We start from the raw sequence: 21,782 nt of genomic DNA, 5'->3' as shown, positions 1-21,782 counted from the left end.
GATAAGAAAGATCTGCTGCTTTTCTGGTTTTCAATGGTCGTAGCAAAAAACATGGTGTGTCTAACGCTAAGCTGTAGCAATTGTGCTTGGATCCCCTCCCTCCCTCCCATGAAGCCAGACTGGTGAAATCCAGCCCACACACGCTCCAGCAGAAAAAGGCCTGTCGCTCACCTGGAGGGTTATACTGAAACACAGGCGGTTCGGCATGCGGAGAGCTTCGGATGACATCCCTGGAGGATCCTTGGTAGGGAAGCACTGGAGGCCAGCAGGTGGCAAGGACAGATTCGCCCTCCAACTTCTGTCCCTCTGGTAGGGAGGTGAAATGGACGGGTTTATCTGCAAGGGAAGCAAACTGAGAGTCAGTGTCTCACCCTCATCCAGAGATGTCTGGCCTCACCGGGGATCTCTCCAGAGACCCCAAAGGGACGAAGTTGAGAGTTGCCAGTGCAACGGATCTTAAAAGGAAGAACAGCTGGCCTGGAAGATTTTTTTCCCTACGCTACAACACAATGCATAAAATCTGGGTGGCCACAGCCTTCACAACACCCAACGCCCATGAGGGCAGGTTTCTCGGGGATATGGAATGCTTATAAAGTACAGATAAAAAGGGAGACTTCCCACGGGCCCTTTCTGCAATCTATGAGGTCAACATCTGAGCCCCCGAGAGACACTGACGGGAACACGGCAGGCTGGCCCTCTTCCAAAAGTCTGCTCCCGCGCACCCCACAGAAGAGGCTGAAAATGTGGCGGCTCTCCCTTAGACACCCTGGGAAGCCCAACTCCTGTTTTGAAGATGTAGGCAAGGGAATTCCATTCAAACCACCCCCCTTTCCAGGTCTTACAATGTCAGGTGTGAAAGCATGGCTTTTATCCACATTTCTGAGGCCCCTCCACATGAAAAAGCAAACAGTGTCTCTTAAAAGACAAAGACAGCGCCAGGGAGGCCTCCAGCTGTTCCGGCTTATGTTTATCCTGAGTTGAAAGGCCGGGAGACCTTCACTCTTCCCTTTCTGCATTTTCTGTGTGCCTCCCTCAGAAACAGCCAAGGATAAGACCCCTGAGCCTGGGGGAAGGCTTCGTCCAGCCTGGAGGAGGTCCTGCAACCTAGTCAGGGTGTGGAAGCAGGACCTTGACCTGAGGGAGAAGCTGGCTAGCCCCGTCAGCCTCTCTGTCGTTCCACGATGGATGGCTTCTTCCCGTAGAAGCGGCTGCTGCAGGGAATAACGTCCAGGTCCAGTGAGCAGGCGCAACTGGTTCTAGCCTTAGGCAATGACTGGTAAGGGAACCTGGGTTCAAATCCACATGCAGCCATTCCAGTTCAAAAACTGAAGGGGCAATTCATCATGGATGGGCCGGCTTTCCCCCGCCAGCTCAACCAGGGTTTACCAAGGAAATAGGTGGAGCGGCTTCCGTACAGAGAGTCCACGTGTTCAAGGAACATTTTCTCTCATCAAAAGCGAACTCATGGACAACCCAAGAGTTTTGCAGCTATTTCAGTCAACACACTGCTGGCCGGACAGCAAGCAGGAGACGCCACGACCCCATGTGGTTTTGTTTCTACCTGTGCCCAGCTCAAGAGGGGGATTCTGAATTGGAGCTGGCAGAGGCCCCCATCCAGATGTAGATCCTGGCACCAGCCCACTGGCTGTTATACACAAGGGGCATTTTCAGTGACAGACACTCCGCTTCAGACAAAGGGGGGGGGAGGGGAGAGAGAGAGAGAGAGAGAGAGAGAGAGCCACTACATGGATCTCCCAAGGTCTTCCACCCCCACCAAGGCTGAAAAGCTTTGACGTCCTCAAAGCAGCTGCTTTCCTTTGGCGTTTCCCCCACCCTGGCCTACATTAAAGAGGGGCCATAACTCAGGGCCTTCTTTGATAAAATAGCACTTATCCCCCGAAAGGGGGTTACTATTACCGTTTATCAAGCCCCCGATGCTGGAGCGAGGGAGGCATCGTTTATATTACCCGTCAGGCAAATGAATGCTCTTGGCTTTCAACCGGCCCTGCAAAGGCCAAGCTAAAAAGGGTGACTAAATCAATAGGAAACACATTGCAAGCTTGAAAGCTGCTGAAGAGGGAAGAAAGGAGGGGGGGGAGAGAGAGACGCTTATAACCCTAAATTCATGTGTGCTTCTTTCCTTTCTGTCCCTATTCTGGTGCCTCCAGCTGTCTTACATGGGGGGGGGAAGAACCGCTCATGTGAGGCCAGCAGGCCAAACGGTCAAAACGCCTCAGCTCCCCAACAAGGAGGAGAGGGAGGAAGGGATGGCAGGTGTGGACAAGAGTCACGAATATTTGGGCAGGAAGGAATCCAGGCTGGCGAAGATCTGAGTTTCTACCACAGACGGTTTGTGTCTCTCTTGAGTGTTTCTCCACCATTCCAGATGCGAGAGAGCGCGCGCTCTGTGCCTTTGCGCGCAGGGGTGCTGTGCATACAGGGAAGACCACAGCGCTGGTAAGTGGCGCTGGGACTTCTCTGTCACCCTCAGCAGAAAAGCATCCCAACAAGGGCCAACCAGGGGTGGACAGACTTAAAGATGCATTTCCACCGGTCGTGGGCTGCTAATGTGTGTGGCTATTGGTACGGAGGCAGTCCAGCGCAGGAGTGGAAAGTGGCAAATCACCCATTAGATTTCCCCCCCTGCAAGCCTTTTCCACCGTGGAGGCAGAGGAGCATCTTTTACAGGAAGCCTTCCCCTTCCAGTGAGGGCATTAGCATCGATTGTCCGAGAAATAATGGCTCCGGCTGAGCGCTAAAAGCCCGGCGGTGGCGCAGGAGGGTGGGTTACCCCTTGGCCTCGGCCCCCCTCCAGGGCCTCCCCTCCAAACGCAAGAGGGAGCGGCAGGGACATCAATAACCCTGATCTCCGGCTTGCCTCCTGGCATCTTTGGGGGGGGGGCGCGCTGAGCGGGACAAAATGTTCCCTCTAATTAGCCACGCTGGTCCGATTCTCTGCGGAGAGGCTTGTTTGAAAGAAAGATCTTTCCGCTCGGGGCGGGAGACCGGCGTGTGCCTCCCGCCCTGCCAGAATCCCGGCATCCTCCGCCACCCGGGGCTCCTTCCAAACCAACTCACCCTCTTTATCAGCCACCGCAGGACTCCGGCTGGGAGCCCCGGGGCTGTTGCTGCTGCTGCTGTTCAGAGGGGGCTCCTTGTCGGTCGGTGGGGGCGGCTGTGGTGGGGGCGGCTGTTTGCTCAGTGCAGACTCTTCCCGGGCGGATTCGTGGGCTATGGTGATCTGCTGCTGGTAAAGGGCCAGAGCGTGATGAGGCACCGGAGGCTTCGTGCTCCCGCTCTGTAAGGCTCCCTCCAGCAGCCCTTCCGAAATCTGCAGGAAGATGAAAGAGAGGGAGATGAGCGGAGGGGAATAACCAGCATGCAGGCTTTTTCAAACACAAAAGCGTCCCCCTGGGGCCAGATGTCAGCTTTTTTTGGAGGGGGGGCGAAGGGGAGAAGAGAGCTTGCCCCCACATGTAGAGAATAATCAAGAGAACCTGACTGATAAAAGTATGGCAGAGTGGCTGCATTGCTCTGTATCGGCAGAAATAAAGAAGGGGGTGCCGGACATTTAATTTGGCACCAGCTTCTCCGCATGCCGGCCCTCTTTTGGGGGGCATCTGAACATAACCTTCTGTTGTTCGGCCGCATCTGAAAATGTGGGCAATGGAAGTCCAGCAAAGCTGATGCCGAATAAAACAAAGCTGATGCCGGGCTGATACAGCACAGGGACTACCTGACCAAAAGCACAGCTGTGCCCCCCCGACCCGATCCTTCTTGCTGGTGGGCAAGGCACCAAACCCTCCCAGATGTTCCACCCGGAACGCAGCTTCTTTTCTGAGGCTGGTGCGGAGCCGGAGAGCAATCCCGGACGCCCTGTGAAGCCGGAAAGGGGGTGGGGTGGGGGGACGGCTGGGATGCCACGGAGGCCCTACTCACAATGGGAGGGATGGCGGCCGCCCGCTGCTTCAGTTGCTTCAGGTCCAGGGGCTTCTGCGGGGAGGAACTCAGGCGGGGGTCGCTGGCGGCATGGAGGAGGCTGGGCCGGGGTGACAGCAGCCTGAACGGAGGAGAAGACACAAGGCGGGCGGCTGAGATGAAAGGGGGTGACCGAGAGAGCTTGAGAGGCGAGCCCTTCCCCGTATCGTCTCCCACCACAGCAGGAAGTCAAGGGTTTGGGCCACTGAGAAGCCCTCAAAACGTGTCTCGGGACCGAGGCAGCCTTTTTCTCTGCCCAGTTTGTCCTCACGATAACTTTATTTACGAGGTAGGGTAGGCAGAGGAGAAAGAGGCTGGCCCACAGTCACACTTGCGGCTGAACCCAGGGCTTTGAACCCGGGGCACTCAATTCTGTCCCTCTCTAGGCTGGGACTCTGCCGGCCCTTGAGAAACAGAAGCCAGACGCGGTTTCAAATTGGGCACCTTTCCCCCCTCCTTCTCTCCACCAAGAAAGAACCCCAGGAGGATAACACGTTTCGAGACCACCAGGATGAACAGGAGGCACAAGACCAGCCTGGCCATCCATCAACACACCGCCCTTAAGGCAGGTACCCCTCAGAAGCCCCATGCTGGGTGGCTCAAGACAGCCAGTCAAGGCACGAAGCGCCACCGGGGAAGGCAACACCCACTGGGGGGGGGCGGCGGCTAGGAAATCTGATCTGAAGGGGACGTTCCTTCCTAAAGAGGGTGATCAGTCAGAAGCACGATCCGTGGGAAAAGCGGACCCGACAGCGAGGCTGGCCGGGCCCAGACCTGGGCAGCCGTCCTGAAGTGGATTTGGGACCCAAAAGGTATCTCTCTTCACTGGCACCTTCTGGTTCTGCTTTCAGTTTCTGCCCTCCTAAGCAGGAGAGAGATAAGAATCAAGCTGGCTCCGGAGAAAGAGATGGAGGAGGAGGAAAGGACAGAGATGAAAAAGCAGGGAAGGAGAACCATTCCCATCTGGACCAACTTCAGCAGAACAGCACCACAGAGCCCAAGGACATCCGGAGAAGCTGAAAGTCAAGAAAGTGCTTTACGAGATGCTGGGGGGGGGGATGGCGGCGACAGCGGGCTCAGGCCCCTTCCCTTGTCTAGGATCATCAGCCTAGGAAGCTCAGCAACTCACTTGGCAAGGCTTCAGCTGCCTGCCAGAGACAAAAAGGAATACCTGTCTCATGGATGTGCCAAGGCGCACGCCCTCCGCGCCACCGAGCTCATTAAGAGACCGCTGGCACCTGAGCAAAATGTCTGTCACGATGACGGGCGAGCCGTGCCCTGAAGCCGTCTTAAAGATTACAAAGGCGGGTAGCCTGCGCAGAACCCTCACGTGGCACGTTCCTGGTTAGCGGCCGCTGGGTTTCGTAGCGGCCTTGCCCCTGGACCCAGCACCAGCCAAGAACGACCCTTCACGGACGGCCATTCCCTCTCCGTGGGTGGAAGCAGGCTGTTGACGAGGAAGGCTGAAGTCCCCACTCTGTCTGCTCCTCTTGGTGGTCTTTCGTGACCTCCCTACGGCCAGGGCTCCCAAACGGAGTTGGGGCTTCCAGAATCCAACCTTGCCAGCGACGAGGATCTGAGGCGCTGACATCTAACAACATCTGCAAAACTGCATAGCTGTGGGGAAGAAGGATGGCCACAAACTGATTGTCTGAATAGGCAATGTCGTGGCGGTCGTAGGTACCACACAGACGGCAGAGGCAGCAACAGGCTGAAGCCACAAGGAGGGCATTTCATCTTCTGAAGCCCCCGTGAGCAGAGGCACCCACCAGGCCTTATCATCACTAACCCAGACAATCCTGAGAACAGATTTGGGGGGGGGGGGGGAACCAGATCTGGCCAAGGCCGGGCGCCATGTGGCTTGTAGCTCCCTAGCCCAGTGGGAGTCGGAGAATATCCGATCCCTCAAAGAGGCCCACAGAAATGCGCCTCCAGCAAGTGCAGCCTACCGCATCGGGTAAGCCGATTTCCTAGCTGCTCTGTGGAGCACAAGCCAAACAAAACCAGCCCTTCTTCACTCAGACCAACAGAGGAAAGGAAGCCTGTTCTCGCATCAGGCGTCAGCTCCCAGGCAGCATCTTCCAGATGGCAACCAAGCCAGCCAGTGTCTCAGAGTACCCACGTCCAAAGCCCGTGAGGACTTCTGTTCGTTTCTGGCCCGCAGTGGGTGATATCCTGGAGACCGAGGGAGGGACACGGCAGAAAAGAGAAAGGGGTCACAAGGCAGACGAGGAGTTTATTCCCTTCACGTGGCTGGGCCACGCTTGTTTGTCTGCCTGTACTCAAACACTCAGAGTGACCTTGAAATTTATAGGCGGTGAAAGAGCTAGCTAAAATAAACCAGGAGGAGGGTGTGAGCCGGGCTTTAAAGCCTGCTGGTAGTTAAAAAGGGGTAATCTGAGACCACGCTGGGGGAGGCGCAGAGAAGGGGCCCTGGATTCTGACCTCGCTCCAGCCGGAGCAGAGGGGCAGATCCACTGGCGCGGCCTCTACCACACTTCTGTCTGGAAGGCTGCCCAGACGTCCATCTGGCTCTCCGACAGAGCGAGTCCCCGCCCCCCGGACGGCCCCAGGGCAACCCATAACCCTGTTGGCTGGCGGCCTGTGTCGAGCCCCAGGTCAAAACCCGGCCTTTGCCAGTTGAACGTCACTCGCCTGGATCACTGATATTTCACCTGCTTCTGTCCTGGGTTTTGTTTACACAACGGAAAGATCAATCCAGACTTGCAAGTAATCTGAATGTGAGAAGTCTCTCAAATCCTCAACTGGAGGCGCCTGATAACTGATGATATTCCCATCACACCTCACCACTGTCAGGCGGGTTGAGGCTGATGAACCGGAGTCTGGCCACATCTGAAGGGCTTCGGGGTCCCTGGCTCTGCTGCTACCAGCAAGAAACTCTTCACACAGTCCTGTTTTCACCTTGGAATAACCGATATTCCTTTGCCATTTACGACGAATATCAGAGATTCTTCAGCTTTTGTGCTGCTATCGCCAGAGAAAGAAGTGCTAGGATCTCCTCAAGAACAACGGGTCGGTTCCCGGTCTTGTTCTCCTAATATTGGTGCCAGTGGAAAATAAGGGTCCCTCAGCTTTGGGAATTTACAGGAGAGTGTGATCAGAAATGCTAGGAAGCGTCACCGTCGACCCAGTACTGAGTAGAAAGGGTAGCATGCAGACAGGGTGCAGACCTTAAGGTTCTGAACCACAACGCTCAGACTGCCCCATCCATGCAGCCGTGGGGATTCTGGCAACCGTTGTCCAAACAGATAAATCTGCAGACGTCTAATAGCTGGGTTTAAGAACCTTCTTGCTCCAGAGGACTCTCAACTGCTAAGAAAGCAGCCTATGGTTTCTCCTTGGCTCCGTCGCTCATTTTCACCACCGAGCATCCTCCCCTTCTCCCTCAGCAATGAACTGACAATGGTTAACTTACATCTTTATGCTGCTGCGTTCATTTATATTTAGCATGACCTACAGCTGAACTTTCATTCCTAGCTCTGCCAGCAGCCTTTATAAAATATATATGTTAAGATGATTCTTTCAGGGGACTCTCTTTTCCCTCCCCTCCAAACCAGAGAGATCTAAGAGCTATTATTACTTTAATTTTGGCTTGGCAGCAGCAGGCGAGGCCTGCAAAATGATGAGAGGGTCCCTTTCCTACAAACTGTGCCCTTCGGCCCACTGCTGTCCCCAGGAAATGTGCAGAAAAGTGCTCACGGCAACAAAAAGCATCTACGCTTTTTGGAGTGCGCCGCCCATCTTAATCCGACCACTTACTCTTCCTCACCAAGCTGGAGGACACCACAAGGTGTGGACCCTCCCCCCTCCTGCCACTGAACCAGGCCTTACAATTTTATCCGTTACAACAGGTCACATCAGCCAAACCAGGCCTCCGATGATGACAGACCAGGGCTCCAAGAACCGAGGTGGGCGGTGGTCTTCACACACCCAGGCCTGCGGGCTTTCTCAAAAGCATCTGACTGGCCTTCATCCAACCACATGTGTGTTTCCAGGAAACAAAGACACCGGGCGGTGACATTCCAGATCTGAGACCCGTGTTCAGAGGGCATGCAAGGAAGCCGCCTGTGCGCTTCAGACACAGGGAGCGATGGGGTATACCAAGAACTGAGGAGTCACCAGTGGAAGCACCCAGATGCAGAGCAAGCCAGAAGAGGCTCTTTAAGGACATCCACACTCATGGAGCGACACACGCACACACTTCCCAGAGCAGAAGGCGGTCTGCCACCAGCACACAGATGGTCAGGAAGGAGCATTACACAGGAGGGGCAGAGCGGAGAAGACTTCCCATTTTAAAAAGTTCAAATCGCTGCGAGTTTTAACAAATAAACTACACTGAGACTTCCCCCTCCAAAAGGAGCCTGATTAGAAAGGAGATTCTTTTCTTATACATGTCTCATTTGATGTAAATGCTTAACAGCATGAGAGATTTTGATCCTCTTGCATCAAAATCCCTGGGGCTGTCCTAGGGATTTTATATTTGCTGCTGCTTCTCCACCAGGAGCGTCTCGCGCAACCCCCCCCCCCAATCGAATCGGATGCTCCGGCTTCTCCTCCTGCAGTCGCCACCCATCGCTGGAGGAGGGGTTGCACGCCAGAACAGATCCGAGAGGCAAGGAACGCCATTGACCAGGGCTTGGCATCGCAACACAAATCACCGATCGCCCACAGGAGGCAGACAGTTGTCCTCATCAAGAACGGGCCATCCGCCCGGGACGTGACCGCAGCGCAGCGCGTGACCTCCTTTAACCCCTGGCAACGGGCATTGATCCCAAACCGTATTAGCATCAGGACTATAACAGTTGCCCTTTCAATTACTGTCACTGGGAATGAGAGTCTGAAAGAGCCGGGGCTCCACAAATCATTAAGCAAGCACGAAACCCACACAGAGGGTAGCGTTGTGATCTGTCAGGGATTTTCAAACCACCGCTCGGAGGAATGGTGCCCCTCCACGGTCAGCTTCCTGCCACGAAGGGAAAGACACACTCTTTGGCTGGTGGACACGGAGACAAATGCTGGCTTTCCTCTGGTATCAAACAGAGCAATATCAGCAAAGCGGAAGAGTCAGCTCTTGCCTCATGCAGCTGGTGGGCAAGGCTGGGCAAACAAAGGCTGCAAGAGTCCTTGCATAATTGCAGGAGAAATGCTCCCGTTTGATGACTAAGCCTTCGCTGTTCCTCCCCAGCCTCCCTCCTCTCCTAGCCAATTTGCAAGGGTCTATCAAAATGTAGGAACCAGATTCGGTGGACAGAGTGCCTGAAGAACTATGGATGGAGGCTCGTACCATCGTACAGGAGGCAGCAACAAAAGCCATCCCAAAGAAAAAGAAATGCAAGAAAGCAAAATTGCTGTCCAACAAGGCCTTACAAACAGCAGAGAAGAGAAGGGAAACAAAATGCAAGGGAGATAGGGAAAGTTACAGAAAATGGAATGCGGGCTTCCAAAGAATAGCAAGGAGAGACAAAAGGGCCTTCTTAAATGAACAGTGCAAAGAAATACAGGAAAATAATAGAAAGAGAAAAACCAGAGATCTATTCAAGAAAATTGGATATGAAAGGAACCTTTTGTGTAAAGATGAACATGATAAAGGACTAAAGTGCGAGGGACCTCACAGAAGCAGAAGACATCAAGAGGAGGTGGCAAGAATACACAGACGAATTAGGTTGTGGACCGCTGCTCTGGAGTCACTGCATCAGCCAAATGCACAAGACTGAACTCTCCCGCAGCACTGAAAACCAGCAGCTCGGGGGAGGCCCTTCGTCCGATTCAGTGTCAGGGGAGGGGAAAGGCCCTCAAATTCCCAGGCACTAACCTTCAATTTCGGCTGAGTCGGGCAAGAGGCGCCTGTTTGTTTTTCAGGCATGGAACAGCCACACCCCCTCGCATTTTTGAAACCCCGCCGCCTGCTCCTCACTTACTTGTTCTTGTCTCCCGCGTCCTGCTCGTCCATCTCATCGGCGCTGCACGTGGCGCTGGAGTCGCTGTCGGGGTGGGACCCTCCACTTCTCCCCGCTTTGTGGCTCTCCTTCTTTTCCGCCTTGGGCACCGCCTCGGCCCCCAAAGCCGAGCTGCCACCGGAGGCCCTCTCGGCACTCGTTTCACCCGTCTTCTCTTCTTCAAGACCGTCCTCCCCTTCCTCCATCTTCACGTCCTCCCTCCCAGGCTCTGGGCTCTTGGGCTTGTCCTCCACATCCTCCTCTGTTTTCACCACATCGACTGGGGGCTCCTTCTCCTGTGGCTTCTCTTCCTTGCCAGCCGGTTCGGGAACAGCCTCTTCCTCGGGGGGCTGGGGGGTTGAAGCAGAAGGGTCCGCTTCTGGAGAACCGGGGCCATCCTCCATCTTGACAGTAGGTTCCTCGCCGGCTTCCGTTCTGGCCTCGGGGGCCGGGGTGGGCCCATTTTCTGTGTTTTCCTTGGCTTCACCCCTCGGAGAAGGAAGGCTCTCGGTGTCTGAGCTGTTATTTACTGCAACTGAAATAAACATTTTTTTAAAAAAGACTTCTATTTGTGTTTATTTCTTTAACTTATTGATCTCCCAAGCCTCTCCCAAACAGGGCCCTGATTGACGTGAGTTAGATTTCAATGTGAGTTAGAAATGGGCACAGCTAGAACCCCATTGGCTTATGGAGTCAGTCGCAACAAGAGGAGGCCCACGGAATCAGTGGGGATTTGCACAGTCCATTCCCCTGCACGTTCAACTGATCCAATGGGCCTACGCTAACGGCAACTTACTATACCAAACAGCTAGGATTACTAGCCACTAAGTCCTACCATTGGAACACAATTAAGTCACCATATTAAAAACAAATTCCAGATACAAGGTTAAACCATCTAAAATCCAGTTATAAGCACGACAGGAGAGTACATTCAAAGACCCTTCCCCAGAAACGCAGAAAGCAGGGATTTTCCACAGCCAGGGAGAAGTCACTGAGAGAGTATTCCCCCTCGCCACCCAGACCTGACGATCATATCCTGTGTGACTCGATACCCTTTGCCACACACAAAGAGCAACATATTATGCAGTCGTGTTCCCTTCTAGAACAGCCCGAGAAACGATGTGAGTACAGATGGAGGAAGTGTAGTGGCATGCTTTATTTAAGAACACTTGTTTCAGAATTATTACGGCCCGCCAAGAATATTACTGAGAAAGCTGCCTTTTCAGTCATTTTAGGCCACGATGCATGCAAGATGAATGAGAGCTGCTCTAAAAGGCAGAGACTGATAGGGGACATTTCTAAACCTCTTCGTAACACTGACTGAGATCCTGTTGTAGACCTACGCCGGCGCAAGTCAGAGAGCTGCACAAACAGTAGGGGGAAATAATCACAGGCAGGTGGAAAGAACACCCAGGAGGTAATTCTGCAGGAGTTCTGACATGGGCCACCCAACCCGCCGTGCAACCACAATGTCAACTACGCAATTGATTGTGTCACGTGGGCTGCCCATCTTAGAAGCCTGGCACACTTCTGCAGCCATACATTTCATCCCAGGTATTTGCGCGTGCGCGCACACAAATATATCTATGGGACTCTTTTTGAGTGTCTGCACTGGTATGGAAGCAAGTGTCCTTCCACATTTCCAATTCCCTTTCCAAAATTCCCAGCAAGGCTCTGGGCACGGCCGGGAGCCAGATATGTAGGGCACAAAGAAACGACGAAGAAGAATCTGGAAGTTCTGGTGTCGCTGATGATGCGCATCGTTCTATGATTCATTTTGGCTCACACAGGAGTCTCACCTCCTGCTCTGATTCCGGGCTGCGTCCAAGAGAGGAACTGGAAAAGCTGGTGGAGTAAATTGCCATGCCTGCTTTTAGAAATGGAGGTTTCTATGAGTGCTATCACAACGGGAGAAGAAACTGAGGCAGGAAGCCAAAATTTGGGGCTCGGGGGGAGTGGTGGATGACCTCACTGTGTTCTGCAGCACATGAAGAAAATATCCAGGTGCAAAGGGTTCTGAACACAGACCAAAGCACGTGCCATTTCAGAGGATTCTGGCTTGAAATATGCTAGCTTGAGAAATTAAAACACATTAGAAAAATAGGTGAGCAGGCAAGAATTTCTCACTAGCAGAGATTTTTCAAAAGGAAGGGAAAATGCTTTAGGGGCTACTTTGGACCAAATCAAGAGGAACGGTATCCGCACCGCTCTGGCAAAGCTCAAAAGCATTTCACATTTTTGGCCTCTCCAGTGAAATTCCAGACATCGCTGACATTTATTTATTTGCCATGGATCCGTGAAATCTGCTCCTTCCCAGAAGCAGACAAGGAAACAAGGAATCTGGAGTATTTAGGCTAGGAGAGCTTTAGCCAAAACCCGACCATGAGGTGGTGGCGGCGGCGATGGAAGCTTTTTTCAGCTTCGGAAAGAAGTTGCAGGATTTGAAGTTCAAGCCAGAACTTGTTTTTCAAGGCAGCCTGGCTGTGGGGAGCAAATAGCTGGGAAAGTATCTGATATTCTGGATCCAGGTAGCTGGTATGGAAGGAGAGAAACTGGACGGAAGGAAGGAAGGAAGGAAGGAAGGAAGGAAGGAAGGAAGGAAGGCAGGCAGACAGACGAGGGCCATGGTCGGATGGAACTGTCTCAGCTCTTTCACAAACACATTGGTGAGCGTCCACGGGCACACACACACACAACCGCTGTGCTCCACTCTGCCGAAAGGCCTCCCAAATGTCAAAGGACAACCTGCTGAGGCAGAAGGCTGCTCTGACATTTCTGCTCCTGTGACATTTCAGCCACCTTGGCTCAAAGGTCTGCTCAGTTCGATAGCCCCGTCTGGCGAAGACCATCATTCTCTGGCTTTTGCTTTAAGTCATGTAGAACAGAAAGCGGCCGCACGTCCGCCAAAGCTCCCCAGCCTGTCAAACGACCCACCCGTTCGGAGTACGTCTGGGCACGCAGGTGTGTGCAGGGCATCCTTAAAAGCAGAGCGTCCAATCTGAATGAAACCTGCTTCCCCTCCCCACCTCTCTCCTGGCATTTCTGAGTCACGTCAATTGCTCCGACACAGAAGATTTACCTGGGAGGTGCTCCGTAGTGAGTCACCTTCTGCACTCACTTGAAAAGACTTCCAACCGCGTGTGCTGTGAGCCTTTCTTTCTAGGGCTGGGGGAGGGGCGGGGGTTGGTTTTGTTATTAAATCACACCCACGGAAGCTGAACAGGGTGATTGTTATAAATTACATGTGTTTTCCTCAAGCTTGCTGGCTCTGCTCCCGAGTGTGAAACGGCCGTGGCTGGCAATTTTCATTGCCTCCGATTCTCCCCGCATCCCGATGCCAACTGGGCGAGCAGAACTCGCTGCCTGGAGCGAAGCGGTATACTCGTCGTTCTGCTGACTTATAGTCTGGTGGCTGCAGAAGTCCCAAACCAGACAGGCTGCAAAATACCAACCGCACATTTACATTCCTGTGCCCGCTTCTGTCATATCGAGCAGTCAGTTCTCTTCCACTGTTGCAAACCGTTCACGGGATGCCACGGGTGGATCTGGGGGAAACAAGCTGAGCCGTGGCTGCACAAGACGGGCAAAAATACAAACAGATTTTGCAGAGGGAAAGGAGCAGGGAGCTGGCAGTGAGGCTTCAGCTGAAACATGGAGGGACTCGGAAGAGGGAGGAGGCGTTTAAATGCGGAAAAGACCGCAACCACGTCGATTGTTTCCCATCATCGGCTCAAGCGGCAAAAGCTTGAACCAGGCCGATGGAAAGACCCGGTGGGGTGGCACCGGAAGGGTCAAGGGCTGATGGAAGCTTAAAACGGGTGGGCTTCCCAGCGGCCGTCCTGTTTCTTGAAATTAACTGATTCTCAGCGAGGGAGAAACCCCATCTATGTGACCGGCGCCGGCTCTTTGCTGTGCCTGCACAACTGAGGGCAATAAAATGTCAGCTCTTCCGCCTCTCTGGCGCTCTGTGAAAGTCTCACCCTCGCGCGTCCTCCGGGTGCCCACTTCCTCTCCGCCCTGCTGGTTCACTGTTTTCGCAGCGGCATGGATGCAGTGACATTTCCTGGGTTGCAGAAGAAGCCTCTCACGCCATTCCCCTCGGCAGGAGAGCCAGCCAGCCACTGAGTAACAGAGAGAGTTGCCCCATTCCCTTGGTTCTCTACCTCAAATGGACCTGGAAGGTCAAAAGCCCCTTACCTTCTGCCTCCTCGGCCATCTCCTCCTCGTTGCCGCTGGTGCCAGACGCGTCCTGCCCCATCTCCTCGTCTTCGGCTGCCGGAGGGAAGGCGGCTTCCTCGTTTTGGACGGCGGGAGCTTTTTTCTTCTTTCTCCGGGCGTTCCTCTCTTTCTCCTGGGCAAAGAAAAAAATGGCTCCACACATCACCCCAATATAGCAGGAGCAGGGCTCTCCTACGCGGAAGCGCACTGAAAACGGATTATTTGGGGGACGGGTGAGTGAAGGAGGAGAGGACAGGTGAAGGCAACTGCCACCCTGCAATTGGAGAAAAAAGGCCGAAGGGCTAAAATCACCCTCCCTCAAACCAACACAGCCGCCAGGAACCCCAGAGCTGCCCAGGGAAAGGGGGAGCAAGGCTAAGCAAAAGGGCTGGGAAGAAACCTGGAAGAAAGCCACATCCTGAGGCACCCTTGCATCTCAGTCTAGTCTCCAACCCACCCCCAGAAAGAGGCTCTTTTGAGATGACCAACGTGCCGTTTAAGGCACTGTGTGGAGGAAGAAGAGGGACACCCACCCATGCCCACCCACCATCACGTTTTCCTCATGGGTTTCCATTTGCATGATTGCCACCATGAATGTCAACAGAATTTTGTGGCACAGAGAGAGAGAGAGAGAACCTGAAAGCTCTTGCCCCCATTTCATGCTCCAGAAGGTGACTGGGTTCAAACCTCAGGCGTCTCCAGGTCAATAAGCACCAGGCAGCTTGGGACAGCAAAGCAGGTTCCCTTCCCTCCACACCTCGATACCCAGAAAAGCGCCAGCCACAGAGCAAGACCACACTATGCTAGAAGAGCCAACAGTCTCTGACCTGGCAGAAGGTGGGTTTCTCCCTGTGAAACATTCCCATTGGACGGATAAAAAAAAATCAGGCTACTCAAGTGTATTTATTCCGCAACCCTGTTCTAAGAGAAGCTGATCCGTTCCCCCCTGCCCCAGACGACACTTTCTATGGTGACGTAATAAACGTAAATTGCACTGTTCTAATGAGGGTCAAAGCTTAAGGAGCGATCACAAGTAACCCTGCTGACAAGGACAGATGTATTCCAGGATTTTACACAAGGGCTGCGCAAGCAACGAAGCAGCTTGAGAGGTTATTGGTTTCCTTAAAACAACCACCACCACATACTCAAGTTTCTAGTTCTCACTGGCTGTGGGAATGGGGGTAACAGTACCTGATCTACAAGGCCCCTCCCAGGGCTGGGAGTGATTTAATTTCTGTTTATGAACACAGCCTGATACACACACACACACAGCTCTCCTGCTGTTTAGAGGCAGGGCAGGGAGTCACCACCCACACCCCCAACAGAAAAGACAGGAGCAAGAGTGGCAACAGCACCCCCTTCCTTCAAGCCACCCCCACTTGCCCTCCTCCAGAGGGGCAGCACATGAACAGCGCATCGCTCCACTTTGTGGGGGGTCAGGTCACAGAGTAACCTGCAACAGGTAACACCAGCATTGCTCGGCTGCCTGCCTGCACCCACCCCTCTTACTCTGTGGCCAGTCCAGTTAGCCAATAAATGCATGCCTCAGTTGCTCAGACGGCTGCTGAGAAACCTTTTGATGAATCACCGTCTGTGCCTCTCCCTGCCTATCTGCCTATAGATGCCATCCTTTTGCCAAATAGGTTTTACTGCCACTTTCCTCTTCCCTCCGCTTTTCCTGGCGAGATTCCACTTCCTAAGAAGCAGCAACGTCTGGGCGGAAGGAAGCCAGCAGATGAAACTTGCCTGATGCGGCACTATCACTACCCTGGAAACGCTTGCTGTATAGATGGAGAAAAGGAAGGCGTCGATGCCCGTAAAAAGAGGGGCCCTTCTTAACTCCCGCTACAGCCGACATTGACTTCAGACATTCCCCCTTTCAAGCCCAAATGGAAACATGATCTTCAGGACGATTCTGGACAGCAAGAAACAGGAAAACCGCAACCCCTGATCTCGAAAACAGCTCAGGTCGAGATAAAAACCGTTCCCTCTCGTTTGATAACCACCCCATTCTGTCCTTGGGCTGCCAGAGGCTCTCTTCAGCCCCTTTCGGCTCTGCCCTAAACCTGGCCAAAGCCGAGTCAAGACGAGGCACCTCCTGCCTTGACAGGCAAGGGTGGAAAGGCCTCCGGGCAGAGCGGAACCTTCCCAGTCATGCCACCCATCTGTAAAATGGGGGCAAAAATGACTCAACAAAGGACGGCAGTTGCAATTTCTGAGACAAGGACTGGGAAAATGTTCCACAACACTGGGAGCGCGCGATAAAGGAGGAGATGCGTCACCCGGTCTTTATGTAACAGGCCGGGATGCCGCCCTGCCCGGGTGCAGGAACAAAGTCCTGTGTCTGACGCCATTTCCCACCATTACGGCCTAAATGAATAAAACCCCTAAGAACCCGACTCTTGCCGTCTGCCTGGGCACCCTAATGGATGATACACCCAAGCAGGGCTTCCGGCTAGTAAGGAAGGGGATGTACCGATTCCAAGGGAAACAGGGATGCAGTTGCCAGAGCTGGAAGAACCGGCTGTGTTCTCCCTTGACTCTCCCCCATTCCCAATTTCGAGAGACCGAGCCTTCCTCCCCCCCTCGCCCCAGGCATGAAAATCAACAAGTGCTTCCGTCCCACCCAGCCCTTATCAAACATGCTGTGGCAATGCCATTTTAAAGGAATAGGGAGACCCTTCCACGTTAGGCATGGGGAAGACAAAACGGCTTCCCGAGGGTGGCTTTTGCTAGCTGCCAGTTCGGCAAAAACACACACGGTTCTTTGGGACTCATTTCGTCCAGATTTGCCAAAGAAATCCACAAACGCTTACTGGCCCACGAGAGTTCCCTGAAAGCTACCACGTCCTACGCAGGTCAACCAAAGCACCTGAATGGAAGAGGGTGTGTGTGTGTGTGCTGGTTTCTCTTCCAGCTTACAAAAATATCCCTGCCCGGTAATCTGGAAACCCTTTTTACAAGCTGAAAGAAAAAAGCTTTTGGAAAGATGAGCATCGATTTCAAGACAAATAATCTCCCTGCCTAGGGACAGATGACTTAGGGTAGTCATAAACGTCTGCAAAAAGGAAGGTACAATAAATACTGCCAGGGTGCCGCTATTTCATGACGTTGCATTGCCTGCTTCTGGGCCTAAACGGCATCAAGGGGGAGCATCAAGGAGGCTGGGTGTGCATGTGCGTGTGCGACGGCCTGAGCTGCCCAGAGTAAAATTAAAATGGAATGGAGAAAGGATTATTATAACAACTGCATTCGAAGTCAATTAGATGTTGGCGTCGGTGCACACACAGAAGAACCAACAAAGAGTCTTGTGGCTCCCCGAAGACTAACCATTTTTATTTCACACGAGCTGTCAGGGGCCAAGACCCACTCCGTCCAAGCTATAGGCGCTCGATGCACCTCAGGAAGCAGGCCAGAGTCTACAAAAGCAAGTGCCGGGAGACTCTCTCGTTATTTTTGCTGCATCAGACGCACTCAGCGACCGCTTGCTCCCAGGAAGCCCTCCTGCAAGACAAGGGAGGGTGTTCACCTCCCCGCTTACAGTAAAGGCCCAAATCTGGCACTCCCAAGTTGCACGCCGCTATGGGGCTGGTCTACTTGAGGGGGCCTGGCTTCTAACTCAAGCGTGTTGAGGGGCGTCTGATGAACGCCCCACAAATCTCAACGTACCAACTGCTGAGCCGACAACGCCAGCACCGCCTGCTTCTTGCAGGACAAGAGAGGCCTTACTGTCCCCATCGGGGTTGCACCCGGGGCCTACGGGAGAATCTGGCGAGAGAGAGTGATGGGGCTTTTGAGAAGCCCACGACAGCTGCCACTGGGACAGACTACGATGGCCCTTTCTCTTCCCCAAAATTTGGCTCCCGAGGGCTGCTAGTTCAACCATCCGTTTTCTAGATCAGTGGTTCTTAACCTTTTTGAAAGAAACGCCCCCTTGAGCCATTGCAGAAGTTATCATCGTCCCCCTCCCCACGGTGATGATATCTTATTTATTTATTTATTTATTTATTTATTTATTTATTTATTTATTTATTTATTTATTTATTTATTTATTTATTTATTTATTTATTTATGACACTTAAATCCAATGACCGCTGAAAACAAAATTCAATTCCAAGAAAATGAAATGCTCCCAAAAAGTAACATTTAATTATTTAGTTGTAAGTGAATTTTAAGACGCAAAAAGAAATATAAAAAGGGCATAAAAACAAACCGCAATGCAGGAACTAAAAATTTCAAGACAAAAACTCTGAAACTAAATTGAGATTGGAGGAAAATATATATTCATGCACACTGTAAAAAGGCTGCAGCCATCTTCACAGGTTTGGCTTGCTCCAACGCCCCCCTACCGCCCCCCTTCTGCTCCAGCGTCCCCACACCGCCCCTTTTCATTCTACTGCCCCCCTGAAAAATGAAATCGCCCCCTGGGAGGCATTATCGCCCACGTTAAGAACCACTGTTCTAGATGGAGCTCCTCCTGGGGAAGGGAGGGAGAAAAGAAACTCCAAAAGAGGAAACAAACTTGGAAAAGATACAGAGGGCATTGCTACATTGTTTTAATTCACGCTTCCTCTATTTTGTCTATGTGGGGCAGGATCACGTTCCTATTTTTAAAGTAGGCATCAAAGACACTTACACACTGGTTTTCCCAAATTGTAACACAGTGGGCCCAATTCCAGAATGACATTTATCTTGCCTCAGTTTCCCCCATTGCGCGGGGGGGGGGGATCATGCCGAGCCTCCTTCCCCTCTCTGTGACATGGGAAAAAGACAGCCGCCCAAACCTCAGAACATCGACGGGGGGGGGGGGGGAGCAAAAGTCCTTTGCATCTCCAAAGGGCCACTTCCTCACCGAGGAGAACCTCTCATCACTCTGCCTTGAACTCCCGCCAGGGACATGATTTCCATAAGTGCTCGTTATCAGCAGTCGGAGGCAGCCCGCCCGTCACTGGGGCGCAGGATGATGCCAACGCTAGCGCCACAACACGCGCTCGTTACTATAGCAAAGGAGTCTCGGCCTTGGTGTCTCTCCTTTGCGTTGTGAGTGACTCATGCAACCCAGCGGAGCAAGAGAGATTAAGCTGGGGAAATTGGCTGGCGCGGGGGGGGGGGGGAGAGACCCAGCTTTCCAGCCGGGGCTGCTCAGCACTGACAGATGTTCCCCCTGAATGGCTTTGGGAAGAAGTTGGAGAAGAAGAGGGCAGGGGGAAGGGGAGGGAGGCTCATCGCCCGGCTTAAAAAGTCACTGGGTAAATCCATGCGACCGTTATGGAAGAAACGCTGCCATGCTCTTGGAATTCCAGACTTCCCAGTTCCTAAACTGGGAGAGCGGATGGAAGAAGCAGCCGTTCCTTTCCCACTCTCAACCTGGAGAGACATCCCTGAGGTGGCCCCTGATATTCACAAGACCCTGAGGACCAGCGGGAATGAACGCAAGGTGACCTGAAATGTCCATCGGAAGGGGTTGGGGTGGGGAGGACGAAAACATAAAGACCCATCAAGGGAGGTCTGGTCTGTCTCTGTCCAGCTTCCTCGCTTGGTGCCGGTGGAGTATATTTTACATAGACAGTCAAGGACTTCTTAGCTATTACCTTAGGAGCCCCCGCATCTACCCGATATGCCAAGCCTGCAGGCCCTGCACACTGCAGACAGGAAGGGCTGAGCATGAGAGACTGGGACACGGGGAATTCACATTTAAGCAGAGACTGGGTTTTTTTCCTCTCTCACTGCCTTTAACCTACTCCGGATGAAATGAGGAAGGCCAAATACAAGATGGTCTGTCTCTCTAAAGGAAGCCACAGGCTTGGGTTGCAAAAGCTGTGCAGGGCTGTTGAGAACAAGACATTTGGGAGACGGCTCATTCCTAGGGTCGCATGGGGGGCAGGTACCAACACCTCTCTGGTTCCCTCTAGTGGCCTATTCTGATATAGCCGTTGCAAAGATGGACAACATGATTTTTAAAAAAGGATCCACGCATATCTGCATGTATTAATACAAACTGTGCAGACCACAGAGGTTCTAACACAGGACTCCTAAAAAGAACAGTGGAGCAACACAAAATATTACTCAAAGTTACCAACTGTGAAAACATTTCTAGAGGTGACCAGCCCTGGGGCCGGGAGAGCGACCGAGAGAGAAAAGCAACGAGAATAGTCCTATCCACCCCATGACCAGCAATGACGAGCAAGAATAACAATGATTTACTATTGTTAACTTTGGTCCACCCCAAATCATGCAGAAATCTTCCAGAGGGCCCCACTTAATTATTTTTCCGCTTCCCAAATCATTCCTACCTCCATGGAACAGGAAAGAAAAGAAAAGAAAAATCCTAGAGGATTCATGGAAAATAAACTGTCCAAAATCCCTATTTTAAAGCATCGACACAGGTTATAAATCCACATGTGTAGACTGCGGTTCTGCCTCTTTCTTAGAAAAAAAAAAAAGAGTGAGTCCTGCAGCTGGAGAGAACACAGGGCTCTCTCACGCACCCCGCGGCGCCCAGACGGAGCAGGACAGACCGGCCTCTGTGTCCGGGGACTCCGATGACCTCCAGCACTCTGTTTAATCCGGGAGAGGCTCCCTCTATTCTCCAGGTGAAGTTTATTTCCTTTAACAAAAGGAACTGGCCCTTAAAAGCTATAAATGTTCAGAGCATGTGTCTCTGTTGGGGGGGCGGGTGTGAGCGATGGAAACATACAAGCTGCCCATGCGGGGACTGGAGGGAGGGGGAGAGAAACAGGAAGCCTCCCAGAGGTAGGGCCGGGAGGCCAGATGCTCAGCCTGGCTGCCGATCAAAGGCTTTTGCTGGGAACAGGAGACACAGTCCCTCTGTCACAAGACAGCCGCCTCTCTCCCGCCCTCCCTCCATCGTCTCCGGCAAGCCAAGCCAGGGGACCTCTCCGGCCACCAGCAGCTTCTGCCCCGCGTCCTGAAAGGGAGAGGCTTCTCCCAGGTTGGGCAAGAAGGTGGGAGGAACAGCCATGAGGCAGACGCCTCACTTCAGGAGAGCTGAGCCTCATCAGGAGCCATCTCTCTTCCCCCCCCCCCCCGCAAGTTGGCCTCATCCGCCCCCTGGGATATAGGTCAGGACGGTCCAGATCTTCCTGCCTTCAGGTGACCGGAGGACCGGACTGCGCTTTCGTCCCCGCCTGACACTCTCCTGCCCGTCATACGAGACAGGTTGAGCTGGCAAAACCGGGCGTCAGATCTCGGCTCAGCTCTAAAGCTCACGGGATGATCCTGAGTCAGTCACCTCTTTTTACACAAACCTACCTCACAGGGGATGGAAAGGAGCGTAGGTGCATACAGAGGAGAGATCAACCACCAGATGCGCCACGCGGGGCTCCTTTGGGCAAGATCAAAATGGAAGAAATAAGAACTAGCCTCTGAAAAGAAGCGGTTCAAGCCAAGCCTTTTTTGTCATGGGCTAATTTTCTGGTTTTTGTGGGGGGGACGTAACAGCACCCTGTGTCTCCCAAACAGCACAGCTTTTTCTTTCCTTTTTTCTGCCCCCCCCACGAATGTTTTATTCACTTTAATGAGTTCTCCCTAGGCAGCCAGAAGCAGAGCTTCGAAACGCTGGCTTTTGCGTTTTGGAAGTGCGGCAATTCCTCGAACGTCCCACAAACC

General features: G+C 52.9%; 1 protein-coding gene across 9 annotated transcripts in view; it reads right to left on the bottom strand.

Moving 5' to 3' along the window:
- The window catches only part of NCOR2 (nuclear receptor corepressor 2), a 203,535-nt gene that overhangs the window by 29,477 nt on the left and 152,276 nt on the right, over nucleotides 1-21,782 (bottom strand). For all 9 annotated transcript variants that reach the window (XM_072983058.2, XM_072983062.2, XM_072983063.2 and 6 more), the window contains 5 exons: nucleotides 14,133-14,286; nucleotides 9,918-10,470; nucleotides 3,940-4,060; nucleotides 3,079-3,331; nucleotides 172-336 (listed from right to left, as the gene is read on the bottom strand). In XM_072983058.2, the coding sequence (XP_072839159.2) occupies nucleotides 172-336; nucleotides 3,079-3,331; nucleotides 3,940-4,060; nucleotides 9,918-10,470; nucleotides 14,133-14,286 (1,246 nt within the window). The remainder of the gene's footprint in view (nucleotides 1-171; nucleotides 337-3,078; nucleotides 3,332-3,939; nucleotides 4,061-9,917; nucleotides 10,471-14,132; nucleotides 14,287-21,782) is intronic.

This window comes from Pogona vitticeps, chromosome 14 (genome assembly GCF_051106095.1).
Source record: "Pogona vitticeps strain Pit_001003342236 chromosome 14, PviZW2.1, whole genome shotgun sequence".
Lineage (NCBI taxonomy): Eukaryota > Metazoa > Chordata > Lepidosauria > Squamata > Agamidae > Pogona > Pogona vitticeps.
This window is presented reverse-complemented; position numbering and strand designations above follow the sequence as displayed.